The 18642-nt window shown below is 27.8% G+C and overlaps 1 protein-coding gene across 2 annotated transcripts; it reads left to right on the top strand.

Annotated features, from left to right (window-relative positions):
• The first annotated feature begins 8419 nt into the window (after positions 1 to 8419).
• LOC114406590 (peptidyl-prolyl cis-trans isomerase FKBP65-like) lies at positions 8420 to 13190 on the top strand. 2 transcript variants are annotated; one of them, XM_028369342.1, is made up of 12 exons: positions 8420 to 8633; positions 8859 to 8945; positions 9126 to 9386; positions 9691 to 9768; positions 9924 to 10004; positions 10502 to 10699; positions 10841 to 10927; positions 11071 to 11237; positions 11615 to 11737; positions 11872 to 12018; positions 12640 to 12767; positions 12921 to 13190. In XM_028369342.1, exons 1-12 carry the CDS (start codon positions 8468 to 8470, stop codon positions 13018 to 13020), a joined length of 1623 nt encoding a protein of 540 aa, XP_028225143.1. In that variant the 5' UTR covers positions 8420 to 8467; the 3' UTR covers positions 13021 to 13190. The 2 variants fall into 2 exon arrangements, with proteins under 2 accessions (XP_028225143.1, XP_028225144.1); XM_028369343.1 differs by lacking the exon at positions 8859 to 8945.
• The last annotated feature ends 5452 nt before the right edge of the window (positions 13191 to 18642 follow it).

The following is an 18642-nucleotide window of genomic DNA, read 5'->3' as shown; positions in this document are numbered from 1 at the left end:
TTCTCTCTCTCTCTTATGACAGGTGTAAATGTTTTTTTTTTCTTGTGTAAGAAACCATTGCTGTCTTAATTAATTAGATTGGAGATTAATCTTGCTCCTAATACATATTAGATTTAAAAGAATCTTACATATAAATAATGAGAATCGAAAACAAGTTAGATACACAGTCTAATCATTCATGAAATTATTTTATAATTTCAGCATTAGATGCTGCTTCTTTACCATCTTAATTAATTGGAGCTAAAACTTATCTAATCCTATAAGACACGAGTTTCCTGATACATGGTTCGCAGAATATTAAAAGAATGACAAAGTAAAGTAAGGACACGGCAACGCAAAACCTGAATATTACATGCGAATGTTTGAAAGAAAGCAATCAAAGCATTATCTATATTCTATATCATGTTACAATTGTATGCAAATTTATGATACATGAACAAAAGGGATTTGTTTCAGTTAAGTTTGAAATCCTAGTTAATTTCCCAAGGTTAACCAAACATACAGAGTAGTGGTAGAGCCTAACAAAACAAAAACAGAGTAGATATTTAGCGAAAACAAAATACTTATTATATTATAAATATAAAAATTGTTCAATATTTTTTTAAGTAATTAACAATATTTAATGAAATATATTAAAATTTCCTTAACTAACATGTAACAACTATTTAATTTAATGATTTTAAAATAAAAACATAAAATTCTATATATTGTTTAAGAATTTAATTTGAATACATTATTAATATAAAAAATTTAATGTTCATTTTGCTAATAATGATAATAAATTCTTATCAATGATACATACGTTATATAATAAAATTTATTATTAAGACTAATTTGTGCATTATATTTAACTATTTAAATTTAGTTATACCAGAATCAAATTTAGCCAACTTTAAAACAGACATGTCCTTATATTATCACCTAACAGATATCATTCGATGAATTTGATATTTTATGAATTATCGAGTTTCATTAAATGACGTGACAGTACATTAATTGTATAAGATTCTATTGCGCTAATCGTGCTTAGGAATAGGAATAAAGAATTTCTATTTCTTTTGCTTATTTTTTTCATGAGACAGTGTTCTTTACCCATAAGGTTACAAGATATCTAGATGAGAGTTCACACTTCACATTATAACAATTATTAGTCAACCATTTATTCTAAATAATAAAAGTAGACAGTTTCTAAATTGGCATACACTTTTACAAGAAATAATCAACTTAATTAGAACTAAGAAGAATGTTCTAATTGCAATGGGGTTTACTGTAGCCAATGGATGATTTATTTAATTTGGACTTAGATAAGGTATGATTAAGGATCATGTGATTGATGAATAATCAGGGCTGAAGGATTTTATTCTGTTAGTTATGTGTAGTGAAGAGATTATCTCCTCAATTTCAGTGTAAAAATATGTCACTCTCCTTTTCAAGGACAGATTCTCATTCTCTTCTATCTATGAATAAGCATCCAATATCAATGTGATGCAACATATCCTTCACTCACTGAATATCTAGGGAGGAATAATTACGTCACTGATTTCAAGAGATGCAACCATGAGATTAAGTAGGAAACCATTAAGAGATGCAGATTTTACATTTCCACAAAATGCTTGCACCAAAATTTTGATTCTTAAAACTCCTTTAAATATGCAAATCCACGGTTCTGTCACCCTCATGTGTCAATTAAGTGGCCAATTTTGAGGACACTATGTTAGATACAAGACCACAAACCAACGCCACGTTTTGCTCTAACTTAGATTGACATGGAAGATTAGCAGTATATTTCTTTTTTTGTACTCTAGATGGTGGAAAACATCGAACTAGTTTAAACATAATTAACAAAGTTCTTCAGAATTATTCAACACAGAAATAAATAGACTCATAAATTTGTTTAGCTTGTTAAGTGATTTTTAATTTGATTTTTGAATATGTAACTGTTAAATATATTTAGAATGAGAATTTTATAGTTCATAATAATTATGTCTATTTCGAATAAGATGACTTTCAGTGAAAGATTTTTGTGATATAAAACAAAAGAAAAGTCTTCTTAATTTCAATGTTAAGAGTTAGACCTCTATTTAATTCAAAGCTTCAAACATGGGGCTCCTTAAAAAGGCATAAGGAAAATGGCAATTTGCAAAATACAAATTTGAGGTGACCAAACAAGTTTTTGCTGAGGTTAGCTCTTAGTTGGATTAATTAACTGTTTTGGAACTTTAACTAAGAAATGGACATTAGTGGATGATTAGGCAGCATTATTTTGTTGGTATTAGATTCACAAAAATTTTGCTCTGATCTACAACAGAAAGAGTCCTCCCTGAAAAGTAATTAATTTTGGCATATGACTTTGTATCATGCGGCTATATGCTAGCACCCACTAGGGATAAAAATAAATAAAGATGTCTAATTATAATCTTAGAATAAGAGAAAAAATGAATCTGAATTTTTAAGCAACGCCAACAAGTAAACGCTCAGAGCAGATAAGAAGAAAAGAAAAACAAAGATTTTTTATTTATAAGTCTAACGTATTTTGAAAGCTTCAAATTAACACTACAACTTGCTTCATAAGATGTATCGATGATAAAACTTTCGAACCTATTTTTTGCTAGTGATTTAAGAAAGACATTGAAAAAAGAAACAAACCACAACTATAAAAGGACCCAATGATCTAATCTTATCTCCCCAAAATGTTTTCAAATTAAATTACATCTATTAATGAGTAGTGAATCCTTAAAAATTTATCAACAATAAGGTGTACGGCTAAGGAATCATACTATTTTGCTATATTGAGTGTATCAACTCAAGAATAAACAGGTTATTTGAATGACCTTTTTCTTTATAAAAAATTGAGTTGATTATAGGATTGGTTACATTATTAGTGGACTTGAGATTGAAGAGTTAAATGGATTAATATGATAAGACAGAGAAGCAACAATGGCTCAACATAAGGTCATGGACACTTATATATATTCGTTGATACATGATTACTAGAATTGCATCAGCGTCTGACAACTTGAGGCTGAATAATACTTTTGACATCAATACCAATATAAAAAAAATATATGAAAATAAATACTTGAATTATTTGAGAGAGATATATGTCGTGGCCAATTAGCATTAGACATCTGATGCAAAGTCCACTACGTATTGCAACATGATTGTATATCCACTTTAGTCCTAATATATACAGAGAGAAGAATAAGGAGGGGGTAACTCTTTTTTTTTTTTTTGAGGGGTTACTATGTTTTCAAGATATTTCTAAATACAATTATTTTTTCCATTGAAAACATAATATAATAATATGTCAGGACATGATCCGTAAATAAAACTTTTAATATAATAATATCAGAATTCATATGTGAAAGAAAGCCTAAATATTGTTATTTTATTTATTCAAATTTGTGTCAGAGTATATTTTATTATTATTTTTTATACGCCTAAATATTTTTTATTTCTGTGATTTATCTATTTTTGTCATTTTTGTTCTTATAATATTTTTTGTTTTAGTTTTTATAAAATATTTTAAATAATGCCCGAGCAATAAAAAGTATTTTAAACAGTAAAAAAAGGTTAATTAAAATTCTTTAAGGATATAAAATAAAATAAATATATTTTATTAGGATTAAAATAAAAAAAATACTAAATTACGTATATGAAAAAAATATTTAAGCTTTTTTAATATTATTGAGTAAAAAAAAAACTAATTTATATCATTTATTATTTTTCTACGCCACATATGAAACACTGATTCTAATCAATCATTTAGAGAAGCTAGCTACACCAGCTTAAGCTGATATCACCAACAATCATCCATCAAATAATTAGTAGCGCACGACCATCTTGTTTGGCATAGTGGGGGGACATGTTAAACCACTGTTTATATTTTGTAGTGCACGACACGCTCGTTCAATGGATAACCTAATTATTCATGAAAAATCATACATCAGAAGCACTATATAAAACTAATTAAAAATATATATATATAATGTTTTGGGTAGACCGTACACTAACGAGATTGGGAAATGTTATTATTTTTTTTACTGCCAAATGTAAAATAGCCAGATATGTTATTCAAGAAATGAAATCTTTGTGCAAACGATAAATGAAATTATCCATCAAAATATTAATATATATACTCCAGGATTTGTTAAAATAATTTCTGGTTATGGCATATTCGTGAGTGATCGATATATATATTAATGGGTGGTGAATTTCATTACTCTTGTTTGAAGGATCATCAGGACTCTACAGCATATATACCACATTAATTTGGACATATTTAATAAGTAGAGTGAAAGTCACTACCTAAGAAAAATGATTATGCAACATCTATTTTCCACATATTCTTAGTTTAATATCTGGCCCTAGGTTTCTTACTCAATCTTTTGTAAAGCACTCTGTTGTGTAGAGACAAGAGAACCCTAGCTAGGAGACACTAACGAGACTCAGAACAGTTTAAGCATTTACTTCCCTCCCCCCACTTCGCCATATATTTACTATTTTCTCTATTATATATATCTTCTAATGGATATAGTGTTGTTGCCATCAATCATATCCCAGCTTGCACAATTAACTTGACTATTATAATCATGCTAGGTAGTATGTCCTCTTAGATTGGATTTCTCGCAATAAATTATCAAAGATTTGGAGAGAGATCAATAAAATATAAATCATTTGGAGCTTGCAATATAGCAATATAGCAATATTGAGTGACATTTTATGATGTACCATTATTTATTTGTGGCATTGGTTCACATGACTCGCTATGCCACAAATTTTAATTTGGTAAACAATGCTTTATGGCATAAAAATATTGAAAATGAAATATCTCATCTTTTTTCACTAACAGTATCACGTACGTACGCATAGATACTTTTTGTTTGTGATAAACAACAAATTAAATTTTTAGGTATCCTTAAAAAATCATAAGTTCACCCTAAATTAATCAGTGTTATATATAACACAAGGTTGTAAATTAAATTTTTTACTCTCTTTTTCTCTGTCTATCTTAGAAAAGTATCAAACGATTTATAATATTTATATATCATGTGTAACCAATTAAGTTAAATTCTTTGGTTAACTTACTTTTGCATTACTTAAACTTTAGACCAATGCTAATATTTTCATAGAGTTAACTCACACTAACGTTATATTGAAATCATTTGTAACTTTTAATTATTATATATTGACATTATTGAAATACTAAAACATTGCATTGAATTGAATTCAAAGTGGTTATATGAATACTAGTAAATACTGTGTGCAATAATAAAAATGAGGATGAAGTTTTAACATAGTTAGGATCCTGTAAGTGACTCATTTCAATTCTTACAAGACAACTTTAGAGCATCTTCAATAGTAATCTTATTCTAAAGTCTTTAAGTAATTTTTTTGTGGATCTCATGTGTCATATCAACTTTTAAGAATTTTAAAAAGTTTTTATTCCAACAATAATTTTATTAAGAACTTTAATTGGGTTCCACAAATTTATAATTTTATATTTTTCTTTAAAATGATAATTCATTTATATTTTTACTTTATAAATATAAAAAATATATATATTCTTGAAGTATAATTTATTTCTCAGAAAAAAAATTACATTAGTGTTTTATTACAGTTTTTTTTAATTTAGGCTAATTACAGATTGTTTATATAAGTGTCTGGAAGTTTAATTTTTGGACTAAAGATTATAAGTTCTATAATTAATGTATATACTGATAAAGAGACTGAAAATCATATAGTAAGCAAAATTGGCTATATCCCATATTAAAGTCCTTAATAAATATGTATTAATACCGTGAGATTTATTAAATATTTAAATATATTTTTATTAATCTTTGTAAGAATATCAATATGATTATTCAAATGAGTTATTTATCTTCATTATAATATAATTTTATATAAATTTAAGTACTCTACAGAAAACTTAACTTAACTTTAATTAATACTGTTTTTTTTTACAAGAATAATATTAAAATTTTTAATGTAAGTTTTAACTTGATTTTATGAGTCCTATAATTCATTAATTTCTCTCATCAAGACCATAAAAAAGTATATTTTGTTCTTAACAAATTTTAATCAATGTTACTTAGAGTCGTGCTTGTATAAGTAATATATGTCGAGTTATCATGTGTTCTAATGATAAATTTTGTTAAGAAACCTTTCTTAATTTAAAACAACTCTTGTAATTGTGCTTAAGATGCCCTAAATATACTAAGTTGTTTATTTAATTATTTTAAAAAGGTTATTTATATAGTTCCTTTTTTTATTTCATAGAGTTAGTATTGTTAGTTTTTCATTACATATTTCGTTTATCTTATAATATCTACATATTCTGAATTGTCTTTTTAATTTTCCGTTTTCAAGTTATGTAAACCCTTAGCAAACAAAATAAATGACAGACAGACAAAGGAATTATATATACGAAAAATTATTTGATACTATATTATAACTTTTAAAAATTAAATATGAGACTAAATGAAAAAAAAAAACTGTGATATATTTTAGAGGAACAAAAGTAAATTTATAACAAAGAACTATTTTATATGAAAATAAAACTAATAATTTAATCGTGTGACATGGCCCTATAGATGTCCCTGGAGTCACCTGAAAAACGGTCATCTGTTGATAAATGTAGCTTTGCTTTTTATGTGATTTCTTTTTCTATTTTTGAGGTCATCCACCAACATTGATTCATGTGGCCAGAAATTGAGAGTGGAAGATATTTAATTTACTTTAACTTAACTCATAAATAACTTTTCATCTCAATCAATTATGACGTACGTGTTACACACGTGTAAATAAAATGGCGAATTATAATTTGATTTTTTTAGAAGTGTTTCACTCTTATTTAATAAATCTTAATTTATCCTTTTAAAAAAATTAATTTATTATTTAATGATTTAGATAAATTTGATTTTTTAATACATAGGAATTAAATACAAGTATCAAGAGTTACAACAATATACACATCATGTTCAATGTTAGATAAATTTGGTCTAATTATTAAAATATATATATATATATATATATTAATATATTTTAAAAATAGTATTAAGGTTTCTCATAGCATGAAAAAGCAGAAGTATGGCAGTTGATATACGTTGTTACTATTTGGGCTGTCAGGAAATATGAGTCCATCTTTTGATTTGTAGTCCAAATTGAATAAGCTTTAATTGAAACTAACGAATTGAAGCTAACGCAAGGTTATCTAGAGCTTTGCTATTTCTACCTGTTTATGCTAAGTTCACTTTTAAGTTTTTAAGAAAATAACAAAAATACCTTTGATAAAAATTCATTTTTGTTGTATATCTCAACAAAATTTAGTTGAGATGCATAATAAAAATGTATTTTTGTTGCGCATTATCAAGATACACAATGAAAATATATTGTATATTTCAACGAATTATATATGTTGAGATATAAAATGATAATATATTGTATATTTCAACAAAAATATGTAAAGATACAAAAAAATATTATTATATTGTATATTGTAAAAATATTTTTAAATTGAAACATATTTTCATTATGTTATTAGTGGATGCGACTTCATAATATACGAGGGAAACATTTTTCTCTTTTTTTATCTCATTATATATGGTTAAAATAGACAATGAAAACGCATTTTGATCAAGAGTATTTTTGTCCAAAATGTATTGAAAAGGTTGGAGATGAACTTAATAAAATGAGGGTAAGAATAATAAAGCTAAATGATTTATTTAATATTGTCATTTACAAAACTTACATTGAATAATTTTTTTAAAAAAAAATATTACACTGAAATATAGAGAGAATCAAACTTGTAGGCGTAAATAAATTTAATGATAAATACATAACATTCTGTATTATAAATTAAAATACAAAATTTGGAAAATATTCAGCAAAAATAAATTGGAAAATAAGATTCTCTCCGTCACTCTTTTAATTACATTTTAATATTTTATCCTTTTTATATTTTGAAAGTTGATTTCATATGTTAGTGCCACAATTATTTAAAAAATCCCTCTTTCAATCATTTTAAATTATCCTTTTATTATTATTTTTATTTTCTATGTATTTGATCTTTTTAACCACATTTTTTTAATCTACTCTAAATATATAGCTTTAATTCCAATGATTTAATTTAAAATTATGAATAATTAAAAATAACCTTATATCACAAATTAAATTATTCATTATGAATTGAAAATATAATTTACATATTTAAATATAATTATTTATTGAAAATTTTAATCATGCAAAAATAACTTGGTATAAACATTATGTTGTTGAAATGTGGAATCCACAAACTAAAATGGTGGTAAATTAATAATGAAGACTGTACCAAACAAATTAATAATGAAGATAACTGATAAGGAAATGCCACTCAACCGAAAAGCTCAAAAGGAGGGAAACCAATAACGGCTTATCCTGTTTTTAGAAACTTGAAGCTCTTTTTTTTTTTTTTTCCTCTCTTTCTGTGATGTCAATGGCACTCTCTCAGCTAAGCCACTCTCTGGAAAATGAACTGAAAGGTGCTGAAGACTCAGAATTTCCTCTGAAGGAAATTGGAAATGAAGGTCTCACAAAACGGATTCTCAGAAAAGGAGTCACTTGGCAAACTCCATTCTCTGGAGATGAAGTGGAAGGTTAGAAAGCATAATGACACCCTCCAACTCTTTCATATACTTCAGCTATCTTTTCTTCTCTTTTTTACATTTCAGCTCGTATGTCTATGCCATAACTTGTTTATGGCATAACAGAAAGATGGTCATGGTAAATTTTTCTACCTTTTCACCTTCACTTCTTTTAGCAACCACACCAATCAAGCCTTTTATGAATTCTGACACAACCCTGTTGTTTCAACCTTTCAGTTCATTTCAATGGACAAGTTGAAAACGGAGCATCTCTTGAATCCAGTTATGATAAAGGGTCCCCGTTTCGTTTCAAACTAGGCCAATGTAATCATTTCATTTGTATAAACTGCTAAGGGGAAAAAATGTTATTAAATTATAAACTAGTAGGTGTACACAATGTGATTGTGGTTAATGAAATGAAATTGGCATGGCCATTATTACTATTCAATCCATCAGTAGACACTAGGCAATGTCTTTAGGCCAAGTTTTTTGTCATGGTTCCAGGTGAAGTTATCAAAGGTTGGGATGAAGGAGTTGCCACCATGAAGAAAGGGGAGAGAGCAATCTTCAAAATACCACCTAACTTGGCATATGGGGAAGAAGGATCCCTTCCATTGATTCCTCCCAATGCAACTCTCATTTTTGACATTGAAATGCTGTCTTGGAGTAGCATAAGGGATTTGACTGGCGATGGAGGAGTCAAGAAAAAGATAATACGGGAGGGAGAAGGATGGGCAACTCCCAGAGAAGCTGATGAGGTTCTAGGTAATAGTAATGTTCTTGTATTATCAAATAATAGAATGATAGCAAGTAGAAACACATTTTTTAACACACTCTTTATTATTGATTGAAAATAAAAAATTCTTATATGTCTCATTTATTTAACGAGTCTCCCTTATGATTTTGTAGTTTCTAATAAATTTTAATCAATAATAAAAAGTGTGTTGCTAGCACCTTTCTATCACATAACCATATATTTAAGTGAGCTTATTGTAATCTACACATGCTATCCTGTAAACAGCCACATAGAAATAGATAACTATCTTGTACATGAATTACTTATTTACAGTGAAATATGAAGCAAGACTAGAGAATGGGATGCTTGTCTCCAAGTCTGATCAGGGTGTGGAGTTTAATGTAAGTGATGGTACGTTATCAAGTTTAAGTATTGAACATGCTTTCAGTACTTATTGTCATTAATATCATCTAGAACTTCTGAGAATTTTTCTTAGGTATTTAAGAAAAATCATAAAAAGAAACTAATCCATCAATTGAATGATTAAAGATTATTGTTTTGACCAGGCTATCTATGTCCTGCCATGAGCATAGCAGTAAAGACAATGAGAAAGGGCGAGGTGGCAGAACTAGCTATGAGATTCTGTTGTAAGTTAATCGAAGTCTAGACTTGTTTGGGTAAGCTTCTCTAGAAGCACTTTTAGGAGAAGAAAATGAAAAAAAATGAGATGAGTTTTTTCATAAGTTAAAATTAATTCTCTATTAGCTAATTTGTAGATACTCTCTCATTTTTTAGAGAAATTATATGAAAAAACTTCTACAAATTAACTAATGAAGAACTAATGTTAGGGTTTGTTTGGATACAAGTTATAAGTACTTTTGGGAACTTTTCTACTAGAAATGTAGAGAGCTTTTTCTAGGAGAGAAACTTTTAAAAGCTCTCAAAAGCATTTCTACCTTTATATCCAAGCGGGCTCTTAACTTATGCAGGAACTCATTTCATTTTTTTCTTTTTATTTTCTTCTCTTAAAAATGCTTCTAAAGAAGCTTACCCAAGCACACCCTCACATTTTATTTAAGATGAAATACGCATGTGTTGCCACAATTAGAACCATGTAGTAGTAATATCAGGACATAACTTGCAGACGGACTCAGTCAAAATTCAAGTAGAATCACTGAGCTAGAAGGTGTTCTTCCACCAGATTCAAATTTAACTAGCATCAAGCTTGAGCTGGTATCATGGAAAATTGTTGCTGATGTCACAGGAGATAAGAAGATACTGAAAAAAATTAAGAATTTGGGTGAGGGGTTTGATCGCCCTAACGAGGGATCCCAAGTGAAAGGTAACCTTTATCTCAATTCTCAAAAACATTATGGTGGATATAACGGTGGTATATTTTGGCAATTATAAACAAAAATATGTTAACTAAACATAAAACCAAATGCATCCTAAGGTTGTTAATAAATGTTCCCACTTCCTGCAGTGATATATTTGTGTAAAGGGGAAGATGGTACGATTATTGAGAGCAAAGGATCAGAGGAAGAACCTTTTGAGTTCACAACTCAAGAAGGTATAACATTGCTGTTGTATATGATCATGGAGCATTCATATTTAATAGGAGTGTAGTTACTGTTTCTCTGTGTTTTCTTTTTTGTTTTTTTTTTTGTTCTTCTGCTTTTAATCTTTGTACTTCTTTATTCTATGCATTTTCAGAACAGGTACCTGAGGGTCTAGAAAGAGCAATAATGACAATGAAGAAAGGAGAGCAAGCTCTGGTAACTGTGGATGCTGAATATTTGTGCGACTATAATAATTCAAAGGGAAACACAGCTAATAATAAAGTCCTTTATTATGAAGTTGAGTTGGTTGATTTCGTTAAGGTTAGTTTCTCCTATAGCCCTATGTATTGCAATTTGCAAATATTAGTTTCATGAAAAGGGAAATATGTGCGTATTTTTCCTAAGCATACAATTGGTCAAGGTATCAGTCAATTCAAGACGTCAACACAAGGCTTTGTCCTTTCTTTCAATCATTTTTCTCAACCTTAACATTCATCAACATATAATGATTCAAGTTTGTTTTTCTATTTTCAATTTCCAACAAACAGCTACTGATTGCAATTTGTCTGTCATTCTATTACTTTATTTCATTTATTGACTTGTAGTTTAAAAACGATTCTGAATAACACACTGAAAGTAGAAACCAGAAGCAGTATTAATGCAGTGTTATATTATTCTCAAATGTTTGTTGTGAACAGGAAAAACCATTTTGGAAAATGGATACACAAGAGAAAATAGAAGCTTGTGAGAGGAAGAAGCATGATGGAAATCTGCTGTTCAAGGTTGAAAATTTCAGGCACGCATCCAAGAAATATGAAAAGGTCAGGTTATTAGTTAAAACTTACTAGTTAATTCATTATACTTGATTATAATGAATATTTTTAAAGAAAGATGTCCTTCTGAATGCAACTTAAATAGGTGCATAACAGAATAAACTTCTTCATTGATATTGTAGGCTGTAAAATACATTGAGTTTGATCACTCATTCAGTGAAGATGAGAAGTGTCGTGCTAATACCTTACATTTATCCTGTAATTTGAACAATGCTGCCTGTAAACTTAAATTGGGGGAGTACATTGAAGCTTCAAGACTATGCACAAAGGTACTCTCTGATCCTAATTTAAGTATTTTTCTCTTTCTCCCTGTCTCTCTATCACCTGATGAGACAAGAAAACATTGCATAAGGTAGTGCATGTTCTTGGGTTATAATTGTACTCATGAATGCATCAGAAGACATTGTCTTTGCAATAATTGAAAACAGGTTGAATGCTTCAGCTTAATCCTATCTTGCATAAATGCACAATTATGTTGTGGAAATGAGGAACCCACAAACTAAAATGGTGGTAAATTAATAATGATAAGGAAATGCCTCTCAACCGAAAGCACCAAAGGAAGGAAACCAATAACAGCTTATCCTGTTTTAGAAACTTGGGTTATAATTGTAAAGAGATAGATGAAATAGAGAGTGAACATTCTTTCAGATTCTTGTCTCACCCTAATTAAGCATAAAAAAAAATTGATTATGATCAATGCAAATAACACCTTCAACATGCATCATGCAAAAAAAAAAAAGGAAAGTGGAAAGAAGTTTTCTCTTCAATAAATAAGTGATACCAAAACAAGATTGTAAGCAATGCATTAATGTATCAGAAGACATTGTCTTTGCAATAACTGACAGCAGGTTGAATGCTTTACATTAATCTTATCTTGCATAAATGCTCAGGTCCTAGAACAAGACCCTTTAAATATAAAGGCTCTTTACAGAAGATGCCAAGCATACTTGAAAACATCAGACTTGGAGAAAGCTGAGGCTGACATTAAAAGAGCTTTGATTATTGATCCAAATAACAGGTATCAAGCACCATCCATTGCATTTTCATTCTCTATCCAATTCAACTGCTGCTCTTGACAAGCATCGATTAACATATTTTTATTGACAAGATTAATTTATTTTCTATTCCTACAATGAATGATTATTTGTTCTCTTGGCTTAATTATTATCAGAGACATTAAACTTGAGTACAAAGAGCTGAAACTTAAGCAAAAGGAATACAGTAGACATGAAGCTGACATCTTCAGCACAATGCTTTCAAGAATGAACTAGTTTAGAAGGTGAATTTGCGGTCCAAAGTAGAAATACCTCTGTACTGTATAACATTTTGCGTTCCAAAATATCTATTAATTTTGATTTCTAACTATACACCTCTGAACTTGCTGACGTGAGATATATATATATATATATGCTATAATAGACTGCACTGCTATTTAGGTTCATATAACTTTGATAACTTATTCTGATTTCTGGCCTCATGTCTTATAATCTCAATCATATTATCTTTCCGTAGTAAAAAAAGATTAAAAATATTTCAAGGTGAGATGAGGCTCTTTCTTCATCTTAAGCCAGGACAAATTACAAACGAAAATTACAATTTATAAAAAATTGTAGAATAATTAATTAGAATAAACTTATAATGTATGAAGTATTTTTTATACTGTTATTTAATTACATATTATTATATATGGTAAAATCCTTAATTTTTATTATAACCATTTCAAAAAGTATACCTTACTATTGATTTCTGATTAGGCAATAACGTAACTTTCTAGAAAACTAAACTCAACAACAAAGTACTAGTTATTATTATTATCAACGCAAAAACAATATTCTATCTAAATAAGGAAACTTATATATCTTCCCGATGAACCATCAAAACATGTGATACTATATTATAAATGTTCTAGCATCCAAAATAAGCGATGTCTAACGACTAACTAACTTACGTGCTTTATAAACAGAAGTGAATAAAAAGATAGTGTGGAAAGGGAAAGTTTCTGTTGCTCTACTACTAATTGCTACTAGCTAAATTTGTACGTGTCGCATTAATAATTTGACAACTAGTTGAAAATGCTAGGTATTAATTGTCAAGAATTGCAAGTATTACTCTTAACAAATGATGCCAAAGCCGAAGCTACCTGAAAGCATTGTACTTATAGAGCTTTGAATCCGAATAGAATCCAAATAACAGGTACTGGTGCACATGCATGTAACACATCATCCCCTTCCCTCATTAAAATAAAAGTTTTGTTGACAATGATACTTGATATATTGATTAAAGAATTAAAAAACTGTTTATTGTGAAAATTATAGAAAAATATAAACAACGTATTTTTTATATATTTTAATAGATATATTTTTTCTTTTAATTTTTTAACTAATATCTTAAAGATACTTGTTAGTATTTATTTTAAAATAATAACTGCCTCCACTACCATACAAACCCTAAAAAAATAAACTTTTCTATCTGAAATTTTTTCTCTTCGAATCATTTGAATTTTTTAAAATATTTTTTTTATGAAAAATAATCTTTAGAAAAACTAATTTTCTTTGTATCTGATACACAATAGAAATTTATAAAAAATACTCTTCAATTAAACTAATTTCCTTTATACCAAATACACAATATACATTAATTTATGTTATGTATTTTGTATCAGATGCACAACACAAATTAAACTCAATGCATTTTGAAAACATATTCGAATTATAAAAGGAAAGTATTGAAATAATCTTATTTATATAAAATAATAAATGCATTACTTAATTGAATTACACACCTAAAAACAATCTAATTATCTTAATTTAAAATATTTTCATTACATTTTAATTAATGTTCTTCATTTTGTTAGGCGCATGTTAATTAAAGATAAAGACTAAAACAAGATTAATAAAATTTCAGGAATCTTAATGACTAAAATCAAATAGAGCCATATTTGCATGAATTTAAAACACATTTAAATTAACCTTGTTATTTTTGTAATTTTTCAGGGGACATCCTCTGCTGATAATTGTAGGATAATGGCCTTCTCTCAGTCTTTCCTTTCTCGTGGTTTTTTCTTTACACCCAGCTGAAAATATTTTCCAGGTATATATAATATATTATTTGTCCAATAGTGTAATATTTAAGTGTAAAGTGTGTTTGTTTAATCAATGGGAATTGAGCCTAGGGGAAGAAACTAATCTAATAATTTTTCATAATATGATAAGTTTAAATTTTTATCAAAAGAGATATTTACATCGATTTCACGGTGTCTCAAATTACCTCCAAAAGAATAGACACTTGGGAAAAAAAATTACTTTCGTTTATGTGTGGTGATCATTGTTCACTTTGCCCCATTGCCTTCCATTGATCCTTTTCAAACTCCAAGATTTCATTATCTCACCAACCCACTCACGTATGGGTCCTCCTCATAGGTCTTACTTTATTAAGCCAACAGTACTTGCTGCCAGTGGCAGCCACCAACCAAGATATAAATTACTTTAACTTAGATGAGATATTATGACTAATTATGGTGTTATTTTTCAATTAAAATTATATTTTTGTTTTAATAATTTATGCGGGATTTTTATTGTAAATCTTTTCATGATTCATTGAGATAGATTTTTTAATTTTAATTATTTTAAAGTACTAAAAAAAATCTTATGATATGCACTTTTTTTGGGGAAAAAAATACTTGATGATATAATTTCTTGGAGAATATTTATTAAGAAATGAAGACGTTTAAAAACACATTTTTTCTAAAAAAAATATTCTCTCTAAATCCAAATTTAATGCGTAAATTTAGTATTCAAAGAATCTTCTTTAAGCATTTATTAAACTTTTTTTTTTACCAAGTTCAATATTAATAAGATTAGTAAATATTTATTTGTTTCGATTTAAATATTAGTAAATAAAAAATACTAAATTAGTATAAAGATTACTAGATAAAATATATATAATAAAATATATGAAGAAATTTGTCTGCCTCCTACATATTTAATAGCTTCTCTCATTAAAAAAACTTGTAATATCTATTTCATTCAGAATTGAATCAATTATTTTTTATCAAAAAAATAATTGAATTTTACTCATTTTTACTGATTAAAATTTATTGAAAATTATATACATTTAAATTTTGTAATACTAATTAATTTTTTAATAAAATATTTGATATTATAGATAAAAATTAACTTACTTAGTTTTTTAACTAAACATGTCATACTTAGTAAATGGTTGAAGTTGTTTCTTTTCTCAATTTTCTTAAAAGAAAAATTAATTAACTGAAATAAGCTCTGAGTATAACTTAAAGACTGAAGCTTGTTTCTGTACCTATTAGGATTTAGATAGTTTTTATGAGATGTTAAATTTAATTTATTATCCTTGTTGTACACATAAATTCCACTAACATTTTTTTTTCATACTTCTGTTTCCTATATACATTTGGGAATTGTATTTGTTGGTAATTGAATTCTTTTTAATTTCGGTAATATGTTTATTGTGTTGATTGAAGATTAGTCATTCACCAGCTTTGGCTTTGAATCATGCTGAATTTGCCCACAATTAGTGCCGATTGATGAAAAAGTTGATTGATTTTAGCGAGTCAAATTAGGATAAGACCAGTTCAATTGGGCACACAATTAACTATTTTCAGTATTAGTCGAACAAGAAAGCTAGTTGAATAAGAATGAGGTTAAATCGATGGCTTACAATGTGTGTCAAAATGAAAGAAATCAATTGATTGGAAAAATTAGAAAATCAACTAAATATATGAGAATTTATCAAAAAAGGTGAGTCAGTTACAATCTACATACAGTAAGTCGAATTTCAACAACTATCATATGATTTCAGCATTCAAGATTAGTTGATTAAGTGTAAAATCAGCATATCAATTGGTCTTCTATTTATAATTTTTAACCTTTATCTTTGATAAAAAAAATTCTATTTTTTCCTTTCTTCTTTGTTTGAGTACATCAAACACTTTTTGGAGTAGTTTGAGAACTCATTATTGAAAAGTAAATTTCTTTGCAAGTATCAATTACTTAACATTGTTTTAAAATAGTATTAAAGCAGTTAGCTGATCCAAACAATTGATTTTCATGCCACAATAGTATTAAATAAATGTTGACATGTTTGATAAAAAATTGATGTCACTGTTATAAGTACAAAACTTTATTGCTATTAAATAAAATACTGTAATTTTAATACAGGAGGTTGAAGTATTAATTTAAAAGTTGTCAACGCCGCATAATAAGGTATATCATCAGATTACATATATTTGATCGTCAAATTAGTAATTGTGAAATATAAAATGATCATCAAGTATATTGCGTAACCAAAGTAGATGTACATAATTATATATATCAACATCGATAAAAAAAAAAAAAAAAGTGGGCGTTCAGGTGTCAATATTTGGTATTCTCCTCTCCTAATCCATTGATGCAAAAAGCAGCAACTTCAGCATGTCCTATTGTCCTTCATACCAATTTTTAACTCTAAATTTAACAAGCAATTCCACTCCAATTTGAAATTTTCCACTGGATAGTTGTGAGGGGTCTACATCATCACCAACCCTTGATTCTTCAACAATAATCCTAACCCACAAGACCTGCTCCAATGGTTATAAGTCACTCACTTCACCAACAACCATATCCAGAAAAGAATTGTCCTAATGATTCAATGTTTACACCATAACGCCACGCGACCCTTCATAATTTGCTTCACTCTATGAGTCTGTGTATTAAGTCTAAGTCTTAATATTTCATCAACTCACTCAATTGTCACATCATACCATTAATATTGTATTTTGATGGTTATGGCCACATTAGTAAACCATTTCCCCCTCACGCAGAAATTGCACTGTTTTACACAAAATCGGTTCACCAAATCGGAACCTCATTACCTAAGTTTCTATTTATTTATTTATTCTCGTAGGAAAAGGAATACCCAAAGCATGTTACCACAATATGTTATTTATCTATAATTCACTCATAATACTTGTTTAAAACTTATGAATTTTGTTTATGTCAATGTAATTTTCTCCAATACATAACTTTAAGTATTATTTACATATAGAAAAATGAAAATGTTAACACAATTTCTTTAAAACATTTTTCAACAAATATTTAAGCTTTACTCGATTAGTTGAGTGACACAGCCTACAATTAACAAGAAACTTTAAGATATTTTTAGAAAAATAAAATATTTTGCTTTTAAAAATACCAAAACGGGGGATATTTTTTTTAAAAAAACCTACGGGATATAAGTTGACTTTGGTTTTACGAAATTAATTTCTAACTTTTTTCACACTTCTTTTTTTTTTTTTTTACAATTTTGTCAGTGAAAACCTGTTGGAAATGGATTTCACAAATTAAAACAAAATGAACTTTTAGAAAGTTAACTTTCACCAGTAACTGTAAGTAATTTATTTAGTAAAATATACTATTTATAACTTTAAGAACAAAATATATCATTTTTTTTATATAAAAGCCAAACTTTGTAGATATAATTAAGTAAACTAATAATAATAAACATAATATCTCAGTTTCGTCCTAAAGTCAAAAACGAATTGGACTGTTCCGCCGACCTCATTATTTTCCCATGCCTTATTCCATCGCTTAATCATGCTCTACGACTACAACACGGTTGGTAAATGGTAACCTCAAATAAATTACTGGTAACTATAGCCACCGGAATAAAATATATATTTTTTTTAAAAAAAAAACAAAACCAAACATATTTATTGAAAGATATAAAATTTATTTCTATAATCTCTCCTCTAAAAAATTAAAGCTATAATTTTCGACGATGAAAACATCTTATTTCCAGAAGAAGAAAAAAAACAAAACATATAAGTTTAATAATTGAATGCATGTATTAAACGAAACGTTTCAATATACCACATAATCCAA

Source organism: Glycine soja, chromosome 3 (assembly GCF_004193775.1).
Source record: "Glycine soja cultivar W05 chromosome 3, ASM419377v2, whole genome shotgun sequence".
Classification (NCBI taxonomy): Eukaryota; Viridiplantae; Streptophyta; class Magnoliopsida; order Fabales; family Fabaceae; genus Glycine; species Glycine soja.
Note: the sequence above shows the minus strand (reverse complement) of the source record. Positions and strands in the feature narration are given on the sequence as shown.

Coding starts and splice junctions, on each gene's coding strand:
- LOC114406590 (XM_028369342.1), top strand. CDS start 8,468: ATGTCAATGGCACTCTCTCAGCTAAGCCACTCTCTGGAAAATGAACTG. Junction 8,946..9,125: donor TCGTTTCAAACTAGGCCAAT/GTAATCATTTCA, acceptor TCATGGTTCCAG/GTGAAGTTATCAAAGGTTGG. Junction 12,019..12,639: donor CTTCAAGACTATGCACAAAG/GTACTCTCTGAT, acceptor ATAAATGCTCAG/GTCCTAGAACAAGACCCTTT.